Raw genomic sequence first — 24,649 nt, 5'->3', positions numbered from 1 at the left:
AAAGATCACTAAGTCTCAAGAAAAAAAATGTTCCTATAAACAGTAACAAGTAAAAAGAACAAAAACCGAACTAGAAAGTGAAGACTTTAAAAATTTGGCCACAAAAAAAAAAAAATAAATTAAACAACAGAAATTTGGCTATGACAGTGTACGTATGCTTAAATAAATAAAAGGAGTTCAAAATGTAAAGAAAGATTTGGAGACTAAAAATCTTGCAGATTTAAAGATAACCAATTAAAATGTCTAGAAGTAGGAAAATAACAAATGTAATAGTTTGATGAATAATTTTAACAGTAGAGTGGTCACAGTAGAAGAGTGATTTAATAAAGTAGGAAATAGGGTAGAAGAAATTAAAAGACAAAGAAAACCTAAAAGACAAGTTGAAATACATGAAAGACAGAATAAAGTCTAGGGTAAATATAATCAGAGTTCTATAATAAAGTAGAGATGGTGTGGGGAAGATTACTATTCAGAAGCCATATTTGACGAGAGAAAAGACAAAAATTTCCAAAATTTTTAACAAGTATAAATCTGTAGATTCAGGAAGCCCAAAGTATCACAAGTACAATAAAAAGAAATCAACCTATTTTTTGTTTTGTTTTAAGAAAATAAAACCAAAGAAAATAAAACAGAATAAAGCCATCCAAAACAAAACAGTGAAAGTGATACAGGATTTCAAAACTAGATAATAGGAAATCAACAGTGGCTATAATAATGCCTCCTGTTATCTTCAAAATAGCTGTCCACATGACCAGACATAATAAAATCAAATGAAACAGAACAGAATATAACCAACAAAAACAAACAATGAAAGTGATGCAGGACTTCAGAACAAATTCCTATTATCAATCTATTTTCATCTGGGACAGTCTTAAACAGTAGTTAGAACATTTGTACAAAAAAAGCATCATGTCCAAAAAACCATGATATTTGCTAGTCACTAGAGACGTACAAATTAAAACCACAGTGAAATAGCCTTCACACCCACTAGAATACTATAATTTTAAAACATGTTATTGGTGAGTGAGTAAAGAAACTGGAACTTTTATGTGCTGCTGATTGGGATGCATAATGCTACAATGGTACCATCACTTTGAAAAACACTGAAAGCTAAACATACAGTTATATTATCTCCAACAGTTTCAGTTGTAGGTGTATACTCAAAAGAAGTAAAAACATATGTGTACCTAGAGGTGAATATGATTATTGTTCATGGGATTATTTATAATAGTCAAAATCTGAGAATAATATAAATGCTCGTTGCCCAGTAGGTGAATAAATAAAATGTAGCTTATTCTTTTTTTTGTGGGACAATACATTCACTTATCCATTCAATAAATATTGAGTAAGTAATTACTACATATACTTCATTATTCAAGTAATATAAAGGGACATAATTTTGTGTTTATGGTTTTATTTATATTTTTGTTTTACAAAACAATAAAAGAATAAACATGGTACAGAATTTAAAAAAAACAAGAAATTAATACTAGTTAATATATTGAATATTGTTAATAGTGGAATATTACTCAGCAATAAAAAGAATGAGTATATGTTACAATATGGATAGATCTTGAAATCAGTATGCTATGTGAAAAGTATGCCATGTGAGAGAAGGCTTATACAAAGAGCAAATTTTGTATTATTTCATTTATATGAGTTCTTTATGTATTTTGGCTATTAACCCGTTAGAATTGATGCATTTCAGGGAAAAACAGAATCTTAGTGGTCTGAATTACAACAATGAATAATAAGGAAAGATAGTAATGAATGTATAGTAAAATTTAAACAAACACCGAATGTACAAAAGTAGTAATGAGTTAAGCCGAGCATATTAAGCACATGCCTATAATCCCAGCACTCAGGAGGTTGAGGCAGGAGGAATCATTGTGCCTCAGAGACTAGCCTGGGCTACAAAGTGAGTTCAAACCCAGCCTGAACTGCATAGTTAAACCTTGTCTCAAAAAGACTAATAATGTAATAATGAGTTGAAAAAAACAAAATAAGAAAGAACTAAAATATATGATAACAGTAATGTTTTTCAAGAAAGTGGTGTCTAGATTTAAGATGTCTCAAGATCCTGATATTCAGAGAAATGATAAACAGTATATTGACTTTCCATTTTAAAAAGTAAACATTATTTTTTACAGAGTAACTGTCTAAATATTAGAACTAGACAAAATTTAAAAATAATGCATACAAAAGTGTAACTTTTGGGGATGGCAAGCATGAGGTTGTGAGTTCAATCCCCGGTACCAAAAAAAAAAAAAAAAAAAAACCAGTGTGACTTTTAAATGATTAACAAAATTAGAGTGACAAAAAAGTCATTCAAAACAAGTTAATACAAAAAGAAAAAAGTGATAATGTATATAGAAAGCACAAGATAATTGAATTAAATCATAAATATGTAGTTGATGCTTTACTTAATTTTATCAAGATAAAATAAAAGAATGTGGGTTTACAGGAGGCATCTACAATAGTTAAAGATACAAAAGTAAAGGGACATGTTAGCCAAATATTAACCATGAGAAAGTTGTTATAGACTTAAGAACAATTTCTAGAGCTAAAAATATTGACAGAATCAAAAGGAGAAATTGACTATTACTCCATATAGCAGATGGTTGTAATTCATCCTATAAGCCAGGATGGTAAAGATGTGGCATGTTTGCCAGAGGAGGCAGTTTGTTATCAGTGAAATCTCTAAAAGGTTTTCCATCACTGCTCTAAGCAATCAACTGATGAAGTAGATTTTAAAACTCTAACTATGCTGACTTAAACTACCAAATTTAAAGTGTTATGTGATGCTGTGCATGTTATAACATATTGCATCCAAGAGCTGGTAGATGAATATTCTTTTCAAGCATACAAGGTCTGTTTAATATTTGACCAAGTACTGTTTCATAAAACAAAACACACCAAGTTTTAAATGGTTATTGTCAAATAGATCATGTTCTTTATAAAGCAAGTAGAAAAAGAAAAACACGCAAACATGAAAATATCCATACATTTGGAAATGAAGAACTATACTGGTAAATTATTCATGAGTATAGAGGAAGTAATGACAGTATCTTAGTCACTTTCTTCACAGCTGAGACACAATGTCTGACACCCACAACTTAATGGAGAGGTTTATGTGGGCTCTTAGTTATTGTCTTTGTCACCTGATTCCATGGCAGAACTAACATGATGGAAGGTTCTGGGGGTCATGGCGGTCGGAAGAAGCGAAAGAAGGGAGGAATCAAGGAAGGAGCTGCACATTCCTAGGTCATGCTCTCAGTGACCTGCCTCCGGCCAGGGCCCACCACCTAGCAGCAAGTCAGCTCTCAACCCATCTGTGAATAAATTCTCTGTTTAGAGCCCCCATGATCTATTCACCTTCCAAAAGCACTAGCTTTAAGTCCATGAGGCTTTGGGGTGACATTTTCAATCTAAACCATAACATGGAGATTAGAAAATATTTAGAATTAAATAATAATGTCCATGCTACAAATTGAATTACAGGGACTAATCTAAAATGATGCTGACAGGAAAATTTGTACTTTTAAGTCTTACATAAGAAATAAGAAAGGTTGAAAATTAGTGAGATAAGCATCCAACTTACAAAGTGAGGGAAAGAATATAAAATAAACCCAAAGAAAGTAGAGAGAAGGAAATAATTTAAAAATAAAAGCAGAAAAAAATGAAATAGAAAATGTAACTGCTTGATCAACACAGCCAAAATAGGCTCTTTTGATTTGATTATTCAATGTAACATGCATTACTTGGATTCATCAAGAAAAAGAGGTTAACGATAAGTAATGTTAGGAGTGAAAAAAGGAGGCATAACTACAGATGCCATTGATATGAAAGATAAATGGGTCTTATGTACATTTCCTGGAAACAAATGTGAAAATATATATGGAATGAAAATTTCTTACAGGGGAAAACTTATCAAAATTGACTTTACTAATTAGAAACATGACTATATCTATAATCATAAAAAATGGATGTAGTAAATATTTTTCTTGGAAAAAGAAAATATATGCTGTAGATAGTTTTTCTGTTAGTTTCCAATGAACATTAAGGAAAGAATTCCAATTTTACACAAACCCTTTCAGAACACATTAAAACAAGGAATGATGACTTAGTCAATAATAAAGCGTGACAAATGGGAGTGCTAGATAGGAAAATTACAGACCAGTGTTAATTATAAACATAAATGAAGAATCTTAACAAAATATTAACAAGCTGAACCCAGTAACATATAAAAATATAATACATTATGGATAAATAAGATTTTCTTATTAATAAAAAAAGTAGATTAGTATTTTAAAATTCCATCCATGTAGTTCATTGTAATAACATTTTAAAAGTGAAAATGTTATAAATCAAGAGAAGCAGACAACATTCATTATTAAAAATCTCATGTACATTTGTAAAGAAAGAGAAATTTCTGAATCCTAAAACAGTGACTGTAAAGGTCTAACTGCTATGTTGGTTAAGAAGATAAAACACAACTCCTTTTCTATATGTGAATAAAAAGCTAAAACAGATATCAGGTTGAATGACCATGCTTTGGAATTCTTCTTTTTAAGGCTTGGTATAAGAAAAAAGGGCCACCATTATCATCAAGTCTGTCTGTGTTTCTGAATGACTTTTCCGTGTGGCTCGTAAGGGCTTCCTCACAGCATGGGCACCACGGTGGCTGGACTTAAAGCATGGACTCACTTGCAGGAGAGGGAGCTAGCTGAACATGCATTTTCTTAAGGACTAGGCAGAAACAGCTGTACTGTGTTCATCTGGGTGAAGCAACCTTGTAATCCAGCACAGGTTCAGTAGAGATTAAATGGGCTCCAACTCTGGTCAGGAGTATTGATGTGTGTGTGTGTACAAGTAGGAAGGATTTGTTGAGAGTTGCCTCAAAGGTTATCTAGTATAACTCGATATATCAGATTGGAAAAAGTATAAAAGACTGAGGATGTAAGATATTGATAGACATGTAGAGTGATTGGTGTACTTACACGTTGCTTGTCATGCAAATTAATATAACTGCTTTGGAAAACATTTGACCTTAGCTAATGAAATTAGATTAAGATGTGCATACTGTATGGTCTAGCACTTTAACTCTTAGATGGGCACTCAAGAAAATGATTGCTATGTGTATTGGGTGATGTGTATAAAAATATTTATAACAGTGCTATAATAGAAAAAAGAAAAACTTCCAAACTCAGGACAGACTTAAATATCTATCAATACAAAATGGACAAAACATTGTGGTGACACCTTAAAATGGAATACTGTACTTCACTGAAATGAATTCTCTCTATATGGATTTTAACCAGAACTGTTTAAAAATGTGCAGAACAAAATAATGTGTTACTTATGGTTACAGAAATATATATTAAACCTAAAACACAAGAGAAGAAATGATAAGCCTAAAATTCAAACTAATAATTATTTCTAAATTGGGGAAAGGAGTACAGATAACATGGGGCATGGATGATTTTAATTTTTGTTTGGGATTTTTTTTGCTATTTTAATGAATTGAATTATGGTTCTTTTATTCCCTTTCCTTATACCTCATGTATAGTTTATGATCTTCTGTGTCTTTGAAGAATTTAAGCAAAACAAAAACATCCAATTTTTTGAGGACTTTTATTAGTCAAATGAGTCCCTTGTTGGTCATCTTTACTGTGGTGTTATGTCTTGGTCAGTTACCTTTGTTAGCTCCCTTGTCACTCTCCTGAGAACTGTGGTTGTGTGGTTGTAGTAGAATTGAGGGTACATGGATTAAGAGTTGATTAGAAAGTACTCATTTCATTGTGAGCTTAGGGCCTTGGTGAGAAGGAAGGCAATAGATGGATATTACTGCTCCAATAGGTCCTCCTCTAGACTGCTAACACTGGGTGCTTTCCAAGGTCATCTCTTTATCCAAATTCATGGCTTGTTCTCTTGAATTCATGATTGCTGGTTATAGAACAATGAAAGAAATCAGCAGTCATATGCAAAGGGTAGGGATAATGTCTTCTTATTTTTTGCAATTTTATTGTTTCACAGATTGATCAACTGAAGCAGGAACTTTCAAAGAAGGAGTCAGAACTTCTTGCCTTACAAACAAAGCTTGAAACTCTTAGCAATCAAAATTCGGATTGCAAGCAACACATTGAAGTGCTTAAAGAGTCGCTTACTGCCAAAGAACAGAGGGCTGCCATCCTGCAGACTGAGGTAAGGCATCATCCCAGGTTCTGGACAGCAGAAACATTGCACTGATAGAAATATTCCACATGAACAGTTTGCTTCGGAAGACTTCTTTTCAAAATTTCTGGGGCCAGATGTGTTTTTGAAGTCAGAGTTTTGGGATTTTGGAAAAATGGGATTATTTGTATATGTCACAGTTTTTACAACACTTCTGGCAAGCTTATAACAGTATCCCATTGGCAAATATGTGAATATGTCTGTAGAAAAATATTACCTCACTAATGATTCTTAAAGGCAAAACAAACAAAACAAAACAAAACACTATGCAATTTGCTTCCTGTTAGTTGGGTGTCAGGATGTGCCACCAAAGGAATCTGAGTCACGCTTGGATACCTCCCAACACCAGTTTTTTTTTTTTTTTTTTTTTTTTTTTAGCTTTTGTGGATTTGAAAATCACAGATCAGGATTAGATCTGGAATGATTTCATTTCATCAAAAGTGATAATTAGAATGGCCAGTAACTAACCTTTCTGTGTATCATCTGTATTGGTCTGTATCCTGGCATTCATAGCTCCAAGGGTTTTTGGGGACTATCCTCAACTTTTTTAAAAAATTTGTACCAGGGATTGAACTCATGACTTCATGTTTGCCAAGCAGGCACTTAGGCCGCTGAGCTAAACCCCTGGCCCAAAATGTGAAGTTGTGTTTTTTTTTTGTACTGGGGATTGAACTCACAACCTTACACATGCCATGCAGGTGCTTATGCCATTGAGCTAAATCCCCAGCTGGCACTATCCCCAACTTTAGAGATACTTTTACACACTAAAGAAAGTTAGTATTATGTGAATTTCTTTAAGAAAACACTGTTTTGTTCATTCTTAGAAGAACAAAAAATATGTTATTGTACTGTTATCTTGCTTTTCCTAATTGAATGACATCTCTTGAGTCTTCTAAGAAATGCAAACATAAGAAAGTTGTTGCATAAATAAAACAGTTGTCAGAGCATCGTAAATATAGCAAGGAATGTGCCAGATGTCCCTGATTTTTGTGTTGAGGCAGTGTGTTATGTGGAGTACTTCTGGACAAGGCAGTTTCATTGACGTGGATATTCTGTCTTGACCTCTCGGGATCCTGTCTTTACACATAGATATTTCTGGGTCTGCAGAGAGGTTTGGATTTGCCTTAGTGGTTAATGGAAATGTTTAATAGGTCTGTGCCCTCAGTCAAAATGCAGACAGTTTCCAGAGGGACAAGGAACCAGGTTTCAGGTTGGAAAGTTCTTGGGCCTAACTCAGTCGCTATACACATGAGCATCAGCTAATAAATAGGTAGCTATTACACTGCTTCAAACCAAAATTACATTTTGGCCTCAATGATGTAGCTGTTTCATAATTAAGAAATAATTTAGATGTTGTGAATGTTAAGGCATGGACATTTTGTTTATTAAGGCAAAAATTCAATCCTTGCTAATAGTTGGGGCATGGCTAGTGAATAGTGACTAGAACTGTGCCATGGAATACTTTAGCTGTTAGCCTTGTCTGACTATTCTCATTTAAGTTAATGAAAATTGAATGACATTTAAAAATGCTGTACCCTAGTCACACTGACTATGTTTCAAGAATTTTGCCATTAGTTACATGTGGCCAGTGGCTACTCTTTCCAACAGCACAGCTGTAGAACATTTGCACGTCTAATGCTTGTCTAGGATAGTCAGCTATAACTGGTTGGCCATATCTGGTCCTCTGCCTGATTTTGAACATAAAGTATTATTAGAACACAGTCACTCCCATTCACCTATTTTTTTTTTTTTCCTGGCTGTTTTCTTGGTGCAGCAATATTTTCATGGTGCTCATCCAACTGATGAGCAGTTGTGACAGAAATTATGTAGTGCACAAAGCTGATAACTATTTATGGTTTGACATTTTACTGGAAAAGTTTCTCAGCCAGTAACAGTGTGATTTTGCAGCAGGAGGGATTTGTGGGCCTTAGAGAATGCTCACCTAGTCCTCTGTGCTCTCTTATTCTAAATGGGGACAGAGTTTGCTGACTTATATTTGAGAGTATAAATTTTTCTTCATAATATAACTGATTATACCCTTATATTATCTTAAATTATCAATAATGCCAGGATTTCTGATAAAATCGGTACAGTTTGGCTTCTGTGTGCTGGGAAGGAGGAAATTTGACCTGCGAGCAGTCTGTGTAGCCAAATGGGCAATCTGGTTTCTTGATGGTTCCTCTCGGGAGACAACAATGAGAAAGTCAGTTAAAGAAAGCGTCTTCTCTTACTCCCTTACACTGAGCAGCTCTGTGGTCACTGGCCCTTCTCCCTTTTCTTATTTCCCTCCTTATATTTTACATTTCTCAAAGTAATATAAATGTAGTTCAATTTAGATCTAAATGTATGTCATGAAAAAGACAGTATGACATTATGTAACTAGCTTCTAGCCCACCCTCAGTAATTAAAATGACCCGGTGGAGAAATGATGCCTTTAAGTAGAAAAAAATTGTTTTCCATGTGCAGAGAAAAGGAGATGATTTTCTGAGTTTTCTGCTTTGATGTAGGGATTGTGAGAAGAATGATTTTATCAGCAAGAAATATCTGAGGAATGTACTTTTGCCTTTTTTCTTCTCTTAATATGTCTTTGTATACAGAAATAGAACAGAAAATTAACCTAATGATGTCAGTCACTTAGAAAATGCAGCTTAAGTCAAAATTAGCTCTAATAATTGGATAATAAGCAGAGAGATTTTTGGAAGCAGAGTAGAATGCAGTCCTTTAAAGTGATTTTTTTTTTCACTTTAAATATAAGAATCTCCTTGCCTCACCTGTGTTGCATTACTGTGCGAATATTCAGGAGATGAGATTTGCTGTGTCCTAGCTGAACAGCTGAACTAAAATTCAAGTGTGAGACGTAGTGTTCATCATCAGAAGAGGACACGTGTGATCGCTTCCGGCAGTGATTCCTGGCTTATTCTGACAACTCTCCTCAAATTAGAAAAGGGCTCTCTATAGACCAAGGAGACTCTTGGAAGTTTCTCTGCAATATTTGTGCCATCAACTGGCTTTGGTTACTCTTTTAAAATATCATGTAAATGGCAGATGTCATCTCTGTAAATAAGGCTTTTGCTACTAGGGAATTTGTCTTGGGAGGTGGTAGGATGAAGCGTGGAGTGAGAGAGGGCAGGCAAGTTGTCTGAGTTTCTGGATATGTAGCTTGGCTCTGAGTTGATTTGTTTAAACTTATACAAATGCCCACTCTTTGACATGTGTGAAGTAAATCAGTGGAATAATAATTATATACAGCTATACCACATATCTCTTAACGTAACATTTTACTTTTTAAAATAGCTTCAAAGGACCCCAAGGCTAAATTTCTGACTTTGGTACTGCCCTTCATGTTTTCTACACACTAGCTTACCTCATCCAGCCATACATGAATTCCACAGCAGTAGGAATAAGAATGACTTTTTTTTAGCACCTTAATTTTTCTGAACTTCAATGAACAGTTATTGATATAGCCAGAAATTAAGAAGGCTAAAATTACAGCATTTATTTTTCCATTGCAGGAAAATATTAAAGAACACAGCATTCAGAAGTGGGAGCTGTGTAGACAATGCATCAGCTTCCCTATTCCTTAACTGTGTGATGCAGACCAACTGTGAGGTTCTGCAGCCTCTGGGCCTCATTCTTTAAACTGGAGTCATTGTGGCAGCTTGGCACTTCTGTGTGAGAAGTGTTTTGTATATAGGAAAGGGTTATCCTTGAATTATCTCTGCCATTGATGTTATTTTTATTATTGATATTACCCATTTTTTTCAGGGCTATTTGGACAAGTCGAATGTAAATTATCACTTCTTATCTGTTCTGTTTTAGCTTTTATGAATCTTAAATTTTTGATATGTTTATTTATAGAACCTAGATTTTCATATTTGAGTCACTTTTTAATGTCTTAGAATTATGCAGAGATAAAAGTACTATTAAAGTGACCATCTACTTGTTCTTTCCCAGCTTAAGAGATTTGTTTCTGATTTCGGTCAAATACATTTTTCACCAAGGCAGCATGATTTCCAAACTTCAGGTGTGACAGCTCTTGTGTGTACTTCTTAGAAGATGGATTATAGGACTGTGGTACCCAGTGCTTGTTTTTTTTTTTTTTTTTTTTGTCTTTTTCCTTTTTATCGGTACCGGGGATCGAACTCACGACTGCCTGCTTGCAAGGCAGGCGCTTATGCTGCTGAGCTAAATCCCCAGCCCCCCGGTGCTTGTTTTTATACTAAGTCCTATTCCAGATATGTCAGAGAAGGTTTCCACTTGTGTAAAAATGAGTGCTCAAGCATTTCTTAATTAATAAACTGTGTAAGGTTTTCATGTTCATGCAGGCAAGGGATAACATGTGCAGATTAGGGTGCTATAGCTCCATAGAACGGACCCATAATTTAAAAAATTTACCATACAGTTGAGAACTTATGTAACCTATAGGTCCCTCTCCCCAGAAAAATTCACATTGGCACATACGCACACAAATACTCAATAATGTGTATCTATTTTCAGGTGGTTTGCAGATGCCCTGAAAGCATTTCCAGCAACTTCACATTACTGATCTTTGCCTTATGGACTTTATACATTTTTTTCACTTCATATGTATTTTTGGATGGCATTTATGGTTCCCTCCCTCATTGAACACTCTTTGGACTTATGGATAAATGCCAGACAACTGATAGGTGATACTATAAATTCCCAGTGATTTCATTATCACTAGTTACTAACAACACCATTCAAACTCTTAATTGATTTAATCTTCCTTGTGTTCTTTAAAAGCAGAGAAAGTAGAGAAGACTCAAAGAGATGAATGTTTAGCTCTTTTGAAGACTAAATATTGCAAACTGTTTAAAATGTCTATCTCTTTTGTAATTGAAGACTCATATTGTAAAGGTGATTACTTTGACTTTGCTTAAAGCAGATCTTCTTTGAGGTCACACTCAAGCCATTTAGTTCTTCTATTTGAAAAAGGAAATTGTATTCATCGGGTTATGATCTATTTATTTCATTATTTTAGGAGTTATTGCATCTGCTTGAAAATGCTTCATTTGGCTGTTTCTCCCATAGACTTTATGTCAAACTTATATAGATCAGTGAGGTGTCATTTTATGATATTTTATCAAGCATCTGTGATGTACAAGGTACTGGACAAAAAGGATACCTATAATTTCAGAAGCTGATAGGTCTTGACCTTTTTAATTTAATTTTACTGCCAGCATTTATTAATTATCTATGGCTACCATACTGAGTTATAGATTCTGTAACTGAGGTTTTTTTTTATGTGAAACTTAACTGTATTTCTGGATTTCCATCTGAGAAATTTTGATATTCTTGCTCCTATTAAGAGAGAGGGTGTGTATTGTTCTCAGGGTAAATTAATGATGAATGACGGTCCCTGGATTCCCATATTTTGAGCTCTTTTAACCAAAATGTGGTATTTTCAATGTGAATATCTATGAATTGAAGGATCCCTTGTGTCAAGGAGCTAATGATGTGTATTGTTTGATTTAATCTTACCAGCGAACTTTGTGGCAAGTGTCCTCACAGATGATTTCAGTTGTAAGACCCAACCCTGTACTGCCTAAGAAAGCAAATAAGGATGAATAGTTGGAGCTTAAATCTTCATAATGACATTATGGCTATGATAGTACCCTATGGCCATAATCCTGAAAGATATTGCTGACTGTTAAGGAGGTTACTATTTTTCAGGAAAGCTATAATCCCGTATATTATGAGGAATTTATTATAAAAATTTAGTTTTTATTTCTTTAAAGATGTTTATTTAAGAATATATGTGGCTATGTATGCATGTGCACACTATATACAGAGAGTAGAAGAATGAACGTTGCTATGTTCTTTCTAATGGTAGAGACCCAGGTGCTCTTGATTTTCCATGACACACATGCTATTCATTTGCAATATAAAAAGTTAAGTGGATTTTTAACAGAAGTGGCATGAGTTTTTTTCTACAGAGCTTGTATAAGGTGCTGGTGGGAGGAGGAGGTGGCAGCATGTCTCAGTCTCTGAGTCACAGATGACTCAGTGTGATAACATGACCAGGGAGTAAACTTGGGCTGTCATTTTTCAAGATGAATCATAAAACCCAAATTTTTGACTATGAAGAAGTTTTTAAATGGATAAAGAACAAGTTTTCTGTGTTTTTGTTCCTGTTTATTTATGTTGAAATGGGCTCTTTGCCCTGCTTTAAGGTGAAGCTATAAGTTAGGGTTCAGAGGCCATTGTGACAGGGTGTAGGATACCCTAAGGCCTCCAAGGATTGGGGAACTAGGAGCATCCTCTCTGGGGCCTTGTGGAAAATTCCAAATACTTACGGAACCACTCACTGTTTGAAGACCCATAGGTTTGGAGCATAGGAGTGTTTTACTTTTTACATTATTTTATGCATGGAAATCACATTTGTCACAGTGTATAAGGTAGAATTTCCAGGAAGTGATCCTTTCCTGTTTAACTATAATCTGTTTTTCCTTTTAACTTCCTTCTGTGGTTGATTGGCAAGCTGTATTGTTACTCACTTCAAAGGATGATATTTAAATGTCTTTTTAAAGATAGACCTTTGTTACTGCCCCACATAATCACTACCTTTAAAATTGCAGAGCTTTTTAAAACAAATTAGTAGAATCTGACAAGACTAACTTTTAAGATTCACATTACCCCAGTGTCAGCTAGGGTGCATTGTTTTGCTTTAAAGACTTGCAATGAATGTTTTTAAAATTAATAAGTAAAGGAATTTGGTGAAAAAAATACAAAAAGTAAGCTTTTGTGTTGTTTGTGTTTTTTCACTTAATCCCCCTTTTGGCTTCACATTAAATTTTTTTTTTTTATTTGACAGGAAAGAGTATCATTTAAAATTTTTATTGATAATGCTCTAACACAAGAAAAAGACATAAACTTGCAAAGCAGTAACTGTCATGGTGGCCACAATTGGGGGGCCTGCAGAATGGTTTATTACCAATAGGAAAACAAAAAGTTGAGACCCACAGTCATTCTTGAGATCACTACTTTTGTACTTTATTTTTTCCTTTTCCATTTTGAGAGTATGGAGATGGTAGTGCAAAACTACACACTTTCCTCTCCTCTATATCAGTGGGTTTTGTTTTGATTCTCTTTATTATTGACATGAAAATGTTAGGGCCACAGAAAAATTAGCCAAGATCAGACATTTTGAGGCTCAGCATGCTGGAAAATAAATGCTGCTATATATAGCAAGTTAAGGAATTGTGTAAAGGGACCATATTTGACTTCCTTTAACTACTTAGGGTTTTCTCTGTCTTTGTAAACCCATCAAAGTGGCCTTGTCTATCCTCTTGCTTTAAGAATTAAGTGATGTGATGCAACATCCCAAGTTTTTAGTAAAGGATTTTTATGTTTGTTCAGTGGCAGTTACTGGATTCTTCAAGGATGGTGCAAGTACTTGTCCGTATCATTTTGTTTCGTAGGTCAAGAATCTAAGTATATTTGTTATTATTATTGTTCAGAATGCCTTAACACCTTGTTAGGATAAAATTACTTTTGACTTTATAAACACAGGTGTTCAGTTGAGTCTTAATGAACTGTGAAATAGGTAGATGTCTAAAAGGAAATTCTATAAATTGTGAACATGGCTCTGTCAGCACACTAAATGGATTAGGAAAATTCATTGTCTGCATTGTAACTGAACACTGACGTGATGCATGTATGCGAGTCAATTCTGAAAAGCCAATAAAACAGAGGAAGAACATAGAGCCTAGGAGATGTTGATTATGTGGGTTCTCCGACCACAAATGACTCTGTGCAGGAGGGCTTGGAGATCAGAATGGCTATTCAGAGGAAGGTCACGAAGGAATGCTTATGAACAGACAACACAGAATTTATAGGCTAAAACCACGAACACCTTATTTTCCATTGTAATAAAAAGTGATATTTTACTGTACTCATTTTGTATGTAATTCTGCTTTCAATTTTGTATTGTTACTACAACTCAAATCTCATAAGTATTCCAACAAAAATCCTTTTTTAATCAAAAACTTTCCAAGTCTTAGACATTGTCAACATATTTTGAGAAACTTATTTTTATACTAGAACAAAAGAATCTGGCCTTTCCTCTTGAGCACCTTGGGATGTTGTGTGACCCATATGGCCAAACATGTAATTAAGATAACTGCATCATTTTAATTTCTACATTAAATCCCTTTATAATCTGTACCTGTTGTTTTAGGGTATTGAAATGTGGAATCTGAGCTCTTTATTTTCTTTGAAAGAAAAGAAATAGATTATTAGTACTTTTGTTAGGTTATAAGTCTGTTTGAAAAAGGCCTTGTCTGTAATGCGCTGTGATTGGAGGTGACAACATCCAATTAACCAGTCATCTATTAGAAAATACATGGGTAAATTACTTACTAGCAAGTGATTTTTAGGAAAAGAGTATACATTTCTGACATGTCTGTGAGAAGTTGATGTGCCACTTTGAAAAAGAAGATGACAGAATTTAGGAGGAGGGAAATTCAACAAAACTCACTGACCTCCAAGCTCACATTCTTTCAATTTTTTTAGAAAATGGATTTTATAGAAAACAATTTATTGAGTACTTTCATCCACTTTTTTTTCTTTTGTGGGTATCATTTGGAAATAACCACTGTACATTGCAATTATGTTTTTCTGACGCTTGCATCTTTCTTCAAAAAAGCTAACATTTTCTGCAGTTAGGTTTCTCTATACATATTTACACAGCAAACTAAAATATAAAGAGAGAAATTAAATAGCAGACTTCAGTAAGAATATTTTACCCTTTTTATGTGAACTTTTTTCTTTAGATTGAATTGATATTTATTGTATACAGTCATTATTTTCGTTTTCCTGTTTTATTAAAACTGAAGGAATAAAGCTGGGTGTAATGGCTTACGCCTGTCTGTGATCCCAGCACTTGGGAGGCTGAGGTAGGAAGATCATGGCAAGTTCGAGACCAACTGGGCTACAAAGTGAGTCTAAGACCAGCCTGAACTGCCTAGCAAGACCCTGTCTCAAAAAAAAAAAAAAAAAAAAAAAAAAAAAAAGCAGTAATACAATTGGAGCTACTAAATTATATAGATGGGAATCATTTTAACCATATGAGTTTGATTTTATTGCAAGAATTTCTGTCTTGAAGTTTATCAAATTTATTTTACTGCATTTATTTTAAATTTTCAATTGCAGGTGATTTCTTCAGTCCTTAGGATTATAACAGAACAGTGTTTGGCTCTACAATAGCACTTGGTAGTTATAAATTTGAAACTAAGGATATTATAACTTGTGTCTTTAAGATTTGGCCAAATGTAGGAAGGAAAAAAAGAGGGTCTAGCTGTTCATTTGCTGAGTATGACTCCTTAGCCCAGTGCCAATAATACTGGTTGTCAAAATGGTCAGCTTGCCTTATAGGTGACATCTTCAATAGCTCTTCTGAGAGAAGTATGGGAAGTAGTTGGTTGTAACTGCCAAAGGCCTTGCTGTCTGTGGGGAGTGGCTTGAGGATTTATTATGTTCTTCATTCTCACTCTTATCCAAAGTCAAAGAGTACATTTGGTACATTAAGTAGGTACATTAGCATTTTAATTTAGAAAAGCTTAAACTTTGTTTGAACTTTGAGATATGTGTCTATATATATCTTATATATTAATTCCTCTATTTGATAGTCACTTAGATAGACCTTAAGTATATGACATCACTTTGGTAACTTTTATGTTAGATCTCCAATAAGTTATTTATAAATTATTTACTATGTATTATATATGATGTTAGGTGTTAAACTTGCATTCTGCTTAAATGGTTATGTTTTGATCTGCGCTGTTTCGTTGTTATGCCCTCTTTTATCTCAATCTCCACTCCATTATTTACTTTTTTATCTTTATCCTTTTAATTAAAGGAAAAAAAATAGCAGGATATATTATAGTAACCCACTTTGACTTTTCATTACCTTGATTTAAAGCCCTGTATTACTCTCACCATCTGGTTTTTAACTGATGTTCCCCTATTCTGTTTTGCTGGATAGTATCAGGTTCGAAAGTTTAGGCATCAGCTGTGAAGATAATGAGATTCATTATGACGCCCATTCTTGTTGACTTTTATCTACTTTTGAAGACCTACAATGTCTCCAATGTTTTGGTTTTGTCGGTTTTATTCTTTACTGTTTTGTTCAATTGTATTATAACTAACGATATAGGCAATTCTATTAGAGATAGCGGGAGGCATTATGGTAACCATTGTTGATCACCTTGTATTATGTTTTTACATTATCTATTATGTCCACCCTTTTGACTTGACCGATTCTGTTCTGTTATGTCACATTTGGTTTTACTCTCTTCCAAAAAAGTAATAAGAACCGTGGGAGCAATGAAACCCAAAATGTGTAATAGTCATGGTACAAAAGAGAGGAAAAGAAAGTGCTCCAAACTATATAACTGCAAGTATATTTAAGTGTGTAAGATAGAAAATGATATCACAGAGTTTTATTGGATCAATGAACAGAACTGTTTGCAGTATCATTGATGGAATGTCCACTTTACAAACTTTAATTTTGTGACTTGAACAATTATTTCTAAGATGACAATATGTAATCCATTAACTAGTGATTTCCTACTGTTCATTTTTTTCTGTAAATCTGTATAACTTGTACCCTTTCCCTGCTTTTTTTTTCTTTTCTCCTTAAATAAAATTTAAAAAAAAAGATTAAAAGATAGTAAAACAAAACAAAAAAAAGATGCAGAAGTAATGAAAAAATAAGTGACACCAGTATTACCACTCCTAATATAATTTTTGAAGCAAAATATTTATCAATCCTGAAAGATATTCAAGGTCAAAAAGAACTACAAGTAACTTGGGTGGACGGTTGCTTACCCAAAAGGGTAGTCACCACAGATCTGTTCTCTAACAGGGCCTCTGAAAAGTCCATGAAAGTAACTGAAGAAACAGAGGAACTGTTCTGTTTTGAAGACTTTTCCACTTACAATTCCTTGAATTTTCATGGAAGTGTTCTTGGTAAAGTCTCTAATGAAGGTCATGTAGAAGGTCATGTAGAATCTCCTTCCTTAGGGGCATCACTGTCTACTGGGGATTTCATTACAATACTACAGTATTTAAACTTTTATTTATCTATCCAAATATTGAACTTCGTGCAGTATAACACTCATGAAGAAAAGGACTTTTTAGCTTTTTCACTGAGGTATATGAGCTCTGAGAGAAATATCAGACAGTAATACAGAAACTTAAGAAATACTTGTTGGATCTATTGAACTGGTGCTCTCGTGTCACTGGATATATCCAATCTTAGACAATACTGTATGCTAGTATTAGTATTAAGAAACTATAGATTAACTCCTGTAAATTAAATGTGATAAAAAACTTTTAAAACTACATTTCAAAATTTGATATCAATAATGTATAACATTGATAAATTTGCTGACAGAATATTTACGTGGAAAAATTTATTGTAGAATAAAAGAAAAAGAGCAACTTAGAAAACAGATTTTCAAGGTTTGCTTTAGATAAAGAATTAATATGCCTAATAAATGAAAAATTGAAAAATAGAAAATTACAGGGCCAACAATCTTATGGTTTGCTATATAGACATTACACAGAAAAAATATTAGTGATAACTAATTTATAATGCTCCACCTCATAAGAAAAATGCATATTAAAACTATAAGATGATAGAAAAACATATTAGAATTACATTTTTATTTTAAAGATTGACAAAAGCCTAAATATTTGAAACTTCATCTGTTAGAAAAATTGTGTGTGTTTCTAATAATGCTGGTAACAGTGCAAAATGCTGGTAACAGTGCAGTTATATGCCTCCTCAAAAAAGAAGGTGGCAACCTCTAGCAAGTCCCATATGTTTACCTTTGATTGCAATCTCAGTTTTAGGAGTACACTTGAACAGCACCCTGTGAAAATTAAAACTCATTTCAGAATTTGCTGCACTCTGAGTCACAGTAGCAAATGTCTGACAAACAAGACATCTACTTGGATGTGACTCATTGAATATATCATTTTGATCCATAAAATGGGATAATATGAAACTGTGAAATGGATTAACTATATCTTAGTATACTGACATAGTAGGATGTCTAAGATGTTTTGTCAAAGAAAAATAAGAGAAGGTGATGAAAAGAGTGAGTTCTGTTCTATTTGTCTAAGGGATTGAGAGACTGTGGATATACAGAATTCACCAAAAAAATGTATACACACCAAGGAAAAGAAAAAGTTGTATCAATATTTTAATACCCAAATTATTGAAAAATCATGAGATTAAGATAAATTAGCTCTGGCCTCTACAATTATAAGAGGTGCTCAGTGTGGTGTCCCTTAGCTTCCAGACATTTGTTAGTGCAGCAAACTACTGCGTGGGGGACCTTGGTGACTAAGACTGTAGCACATGCATTTTTAGTTTCTTGTCTAAGGGCAGGCAGTACAGTGGGTTTCCTGCCATATACAACATCTTCTAGGACCCCCCCATAAGAAGGTAGCACCATCTTTCGAAAAAACATCATACTATTTTTCCTTTCCTGAAGTGTGAATGCATTGTTCTATACAAGCTCTGTATATGTATGAATGTATACATTTGCCTATACAATGTATTTTTTAAGGACGGAAAATTATGAAATTAGTGACTACTGAAGGCCATTGGGTGGACAAGGAAAGAATCTGGACATATTAGCTTTCCTTGTTTTGTAGGTTTGATTTTGGAGCTGTGAAAATATTTTCCATAATTTCAAAGAAAAATTAAGACCTAAAAGGCAACTCCTAAAAAATATTAAATGGAAAATGAAACAAACATCTCTCTGTTGTCTAAATGGGTTATAACTGCTCAGAGAAGACCCAAGTGACTTTTAAAGCAGAGAACTCCAAATGTACGTACAGGACAAAAAGAAATGTAAAATCTTGATACTTTCAGTAATTATATTTTTGGCTGGTGAGATGAAGCAAACAAATATTTCTGTTGGTGTCATTTAGTATTTGAATTTTTAGTGTAAAACAAATGAAATACCAAGATTGATGAAGTTAAGCAAAAGTTCTATAAATTTTAATGGAAATATGAATATGAACTCATGATTTATTCATTCTTAAATATAAATATGTTTTAATATAAAATATAGGGTAATATGTGGTATATAATACACATACTGAATCATATTCTAACCACGTACCTGAAAAGTTCTAGAAAAATAGGACCAATGTTGTAGCAAGGAACATTCCTACTGTTAGAGTATGCTATTTTTTCATGAGACATTTGTGGAAGTGGCTTAATCTATATCTGATGCAGGGAATAATGCTTAGAGAATCTTGCTAGAAATCATGCAAGCTAGCAAAGACTGAAAGGTCATGTCAGAAGGATTCGGGAAAATAAGATATACATGCCCATTGGACACAGAATTTGAGCACCAGTATCATCAAATATATTTGAAATTAAGACTTCAGAATGATAACTATTTTTAACAATCCTTTTATAGACCTTATGAAATCAATTCATTAATTTGAAACAGGTGAATAAAAGGAAAAATTGAGTATTTGTTACAACTTTTGTATATAAATTATACCTTTTGTTAATCAATGGGTTAGCAAAGGAAAGACACTCCTCATAGAAATATTCTAGCTAATGGATGAGGAGGCACTGATAACCATTTTATAACTCTAATGATTTAATAAATCTAGGGATTGAGCTTCATATAAATATTAACTTACTTCCTAAAAGAAAACAGTGCAATGAAGCAGTCTTGCCAAAAAAACAAATTTGAATTGTGTTAGAAATAAAATGAGAGAGAGGAACTTAGCAAACAACCACATGGGAATACAGTAAAGAAGCTCCATCATGAGGAGTTCCCCAGCATAGCAAATGAGTTGTTACTTATAAACAACAACAAAAATTTTCAAAGAAATAGATAAATAGAAAAGGAATATATAAATGAAGAAGAAAAACATTACTCTGTCATAATGTACCTTTTATGACCTTAATTCAAATAAACAAAATTGTAAAATTGTGAGCAAGTTGGGGAAATTTAAAAGTATTGTCAGCTGAGATGATAAAATTTTTAAATTTAAGGAATCTTTATCTTCTGAACCTACGTTCTGAAATATATATCTTTATAGATAAATGATGTAATATAAAATGGTGTAATATATAGATAAAATGATATAATCCCAGTTGCCATATAAATTGGGAGGCTGAGGTAGGAGGATTGCCATGGGTTCCAGTTCAGCCTGAAGTGTGTAGCAAGACTCTATCTGATAAAACAAAACAAAACAAAAAACGAAAATTTTTGAGAGTAAAGAAGGAAAGTGGGCTTATAGGTGAAAGAAGAACAGCCGTTCGTAGATACTTGTTGGAATTGGGAAATGGGTACATGGAGTTTATTATATTATTTTGTGTACTTTTGTAAATGTTTGATATTTATATGATAAAAAGTCAAAATTACTTAAAAATAAATGAGTCAGTTGCCTAGATAGGCTCGTTGAATTTCATTCCCAGTGACCATGGATAAGCCGCAAGGGACTTTATTTATACATATGTAGCTGCTAAGTTATTCAAAAGATGTCAATAAAGATGATTTCAGACTTTTTATCAAATCAAAGTACACTTTGAAAAGGAAAAAGTCTTATTTTAATTTTTTGTACTTTTTCTATTTTGTTTTATTAGGGAATAATTTGAATATAAAAACCCTAGAAGAAAGCATTGAGAAACCTGATAGTGAAGCTTTTTATATTGAAGCTTTCCAAATCTTTTTTCAATTTAGGCAGTCAGTGTAAGACTTGCAGCTGGCTGCTCTCAGGGCCCTGCAGATGACTCACTCCATTTAGTCAGGGTCAATTCTTGATAACTTCTCTGAAAATGGCTTGGGCTGTCAGGCACTGATGACGGCCATGTGATTTTTGCTTGACATCATTTCTTTTACCCACATTTGTGAGTAGCAGTCATCAGGGGATCTATTTTCTATTTTATTCTTAGTTCAGAAGTTTAGGAAACTTACTTTGCCTGCTTGGATTTGTCCATTAATCTTAAGTCTAGGTATTTTGTGATTATTAAAGCATAAGTCTGACTCAAGGAATCCTTTATATTTTGGTTACATATTTTAGAAAGAGAAAAAGGATATAAAAGATGAAATGTGTCAGTCCTTGTTAATTTTATTTCCTATTCTTTTTTTCTGTACTGAAACATATTTGGCATGGACTTGTAAGAGAGTGCTAGTATGTGTTTTGTACATTGAGTTTATCTAAATCCCAGTATGGAAGATGGAAGCTAGTTTTTCTATTCTTTTTCTAGAAAGTAGATTATAAAATAATACCATATGTTGGACAGAATACAACAAAGCTAAGATCAGGATCCTGCTACCTTGATGTATCATAGACTAGATTTACAAACATAAAAAAGTAAAGGATAATCATTAATGTGTATGAGATTTGGAAGAGAATTAAGGCAGAAACAATTTAAAAATATTTCTTCTGTTTACTTACAGAAATGGTGTAGATAAGTTTCTGGCAAGCTAATTTCCTCTGCTTTCCTTTATTTTTGGACATATTTTTCCTCTTCATTTCTCCACATATTTCTAGATCCTGGAAGGCACTTCCATAATGATGTGTACTCCTCTGTGTTCTGTTAGTACAGTATTTAACATTGATTTCCTAGAGTTGTTTTCTAATTTGACTCTTAAATTTCTTGAGAAGAGAGCCATCTTGTTTTGTATTTCTTCCTCCTTCTGCACTGTATATATTTGTTCATTGTTTTCTTGCCTTAGTTATTTTCTTGTTGTTGGGGCACAGTACCTGATACTCATAATACAAAAGAGATTTATTTTGAGTCACAGTTCTAGAGGTCTCAGTCCATGCATAATTGGCAGCCTACAAGGGAGAAAGGAATAGTGAGTGAGGAATAGTGAGCAGAGGGAAGTTGCTCGAGTCTGGTGGCCAAAAGCAGGGACTGAAAGGAGGAGCCAGGGAAATTATATACCCTTCCCTGTCACACTCCCAGTGACCATCTCTTCAACCAGGCCCTGCCTCCTCACTCATTAATCTCTAAATTGTTCAGTGGATCATTTCCAATGAATAGAGCACACTCATATTCTGTTCACTTCCCCAAAGCAATTTAACCTCTAAACACATGAGACTTTTGGGGGAAATTCCTAGATCTAAACTGTAATACCTCTCTAGCTAGGTAAAGGATTATTCCAGGGAATCTACAAAGGTTTGGAATGTTTCAAAGCCCAGAAAAACATTACATTGACCAATCACTATGGCAAAATGAATCTAGCTTTGCATTTATTTTCATCTTTATAATACTTTGCCAAAATACTAGTCCTTTAGAGATAAATTATTATGTAAAGCTTTTATCCTAGCATTGTACTACCTGGAAAAAAATTTGTAAATCAAATTAAGTACATTTCTTAAGCTTGTAGTTTTTATTTGATTGACAAAATAATGCTTTACAGTGATGACTACAATAATTAAAGTGCTTATAAATATAAAAATCAGTAGAATGAAATCATTAATGGTGTTAATGCTTAATATATTTGCCAGTAAGAAGTCACGTATGTCATTAAGACTAACATAATAGTGGTATATAATATTTATTAAAAACTGACAGATGCCAAGGCAATTAGTGTTGTCAAATATTCCTTAAATCAGTCTTTTGATGTTGGTAGTACCTGATTCTGGTGGACTTTCTTATAATAAATTTTGTTAATGCAGAGTTGCTGTAATTAGAGTAAGTTTAAGCAATCACCTATAACCAAAAATAATATTCTAGAACAAGTTCTATAATACATGCAGAAACAAAGACTCAAACAAACCCTTTGATTTAATGTGCTTCTGGGAGATAAAACCAAGATAGATATTACAGAGGAAGAGATATTTTGAATATACCCTGCAGAACAACAATCAGTTACATGACAAAAGAGATAGAAAAAAGAAATAGCAGAGGGTGAAAAGTGTGGCCAGTCCAAGATTCAGTGAGTCACTAATTCATTGTGATTGGAGTGTACTGAAGTGTAAGAGTGTGTGTGTGTGTATGTGTGTGTGGGTGCCTGCCTGTCAGTCTGTCTGTGTAGTGTGCGTGTAAGAGAGATGAGGGAGATGCAGATACAGGGCTATATAGCATAGTGGTTGAGTTCTTTTGTTTTAGTCAGAAATATGCCTGGTTTAGAGTTCTCCTTCTTTGTTTTTCTAGCTCTGTGTCAGCCAAAAATGTGTTCATTCAATAAGTATTAATTGATGTGTTTCATGAGCCTGGTATTATCTAAGTATGGGGAATAGAGTAATGAACAAAGCAGGCAAAAGTCCCTGTTTTTGTGGAATGTGCATTCTAGTGTATTGCAAGTGTGTGTTGGGATGAATGGGAAAGGAGAAAAACAAATAAATATGAAAGGTCCATTTAATGGCAAGTATGGTAGATTAGACTATGATTCTCTGTAAAGAAAACTTGTGAGGCTTAAGCAGTGTGAGTAAGAAGACTGTGGAAGAAATGGAGCTTGGAGAGACCAGGCCACTGAAGGCCTTGTTGACTACTAAAGAAAGTGAGATTATGTGCACAGTATGTTGTGAAGCAGTTGAAGGAAGTTAAACAAGGTGGTAGATGGTCTGATTTACATTCCTAAAGAGACCATGTGGAGCTAGAGCATATGTTGAGGCCACTGTAGATCCTGACAAGGAGTAATGATGGCCTGGATCTAGTAATATTGAGAAGAGAGTGATTTTGCAGTACTGTCATAGTTCATTCAGATTGCTACAACAAAATCCTAGAAATTGGATGACAACAAAAGTATGTTTCTCATGGTTATGGATGCTGGGTGGCTCAAGACCAAGGTAATAGTAGAGTCCACGTCTGGTGAAAGCCAACTTTCTGGTTCATTCTTACGTGGTTGAAAAGACTGTCTACATCAGTAGATTCTCTTATGTAAGCACACTAATCACAGTCATAAGGAAGTACTACTCACCTCCCAAATGCCCTGATTCCTTATATGTCATTTTGAAGAGCAGTATTTCAATATTTGAATTTGGAGGAATGAGCATTCAGAACGTTATAGGCAATTGTTTGGATTTGTGTAGGGACTAGAGCACAGGGCATTGAGAAGAGAGATGGTTCAAGAATAGATTCTTCTGTTTTCGAATCAGATTACTAGATAGCCAAGTCACTTGTCTCCTTCAATTCCAGAGAGCTTTTCCATGATTGAATGGGATGAGATTTGTATTGAATGGAAGGTGAATTTGGCAATATGCTTTGTGTTTTCTTGAGATATTTGAATATTATATATAAAACCACAAAGCTCACGGGGTCAGAGAGAAGTTGAGAAAAGCATAAACGGGAGGCTTAGATGAGATTAGGTGCGTTGAGGGTGGTATCACCATAGACAAGGGAGGTGCTTAGCAGAAGCCATGAGGCAAAAGAATCTGTGAAGCAGAAGAAAGCAGG

General features: G+C 33.9%; 1 protein-coding gene across 13 annotated transcripts in view; it reads left to right on the top strand.

The window, feature by feature from the left end:
- The window catches only part of Erc2 (ELKS/RAB6-interacting/CAST family member 2), a 1,000,708-nt gene that overhangs the window by 358,368 nt on the left and 617,691 nt on the right, over positions 1-24,649 (top strand). For all 13 annotated transcript variants that reach the window (XR_010050129.1, XR_010050130.1, XM_063257298.1 and 10 more), the window contains one exon: positions 6,037-6,204. Coding sequence is in view for 11 of the 13 variants with exons in the window: in XM_063257298.1 (XP_063113368.1) it covers positions 6,037-6,204 (168 nt within the window). In the remaining 2 variants the exon portion in view is untranslated. The remainder of the gene's footprint in view (positions 1-6,036; positions 6,205-24,649) is intronic.

Source organism: Cavia porcellus, unplaced genomic scaffold (genome assembly GCF_034190915.1).
Source record: "Cavia porcellus strain 051 isolate PalLab524CR breed Dunkin Hartley unplaced genomic scaffold, mCavPor4.1 scaffold_10, whole genome shotgun sequence".
Taxonomy (NCBI): domain Eukaryota; kingdom Metazoa; phylum Chordata; class Mammalia; order Rodentia; family Caviidae; genus Cavia; species Cavia porcellus.
This window is presented reverse-complemented; position numbering and strand designations above follow the sequence as displayed.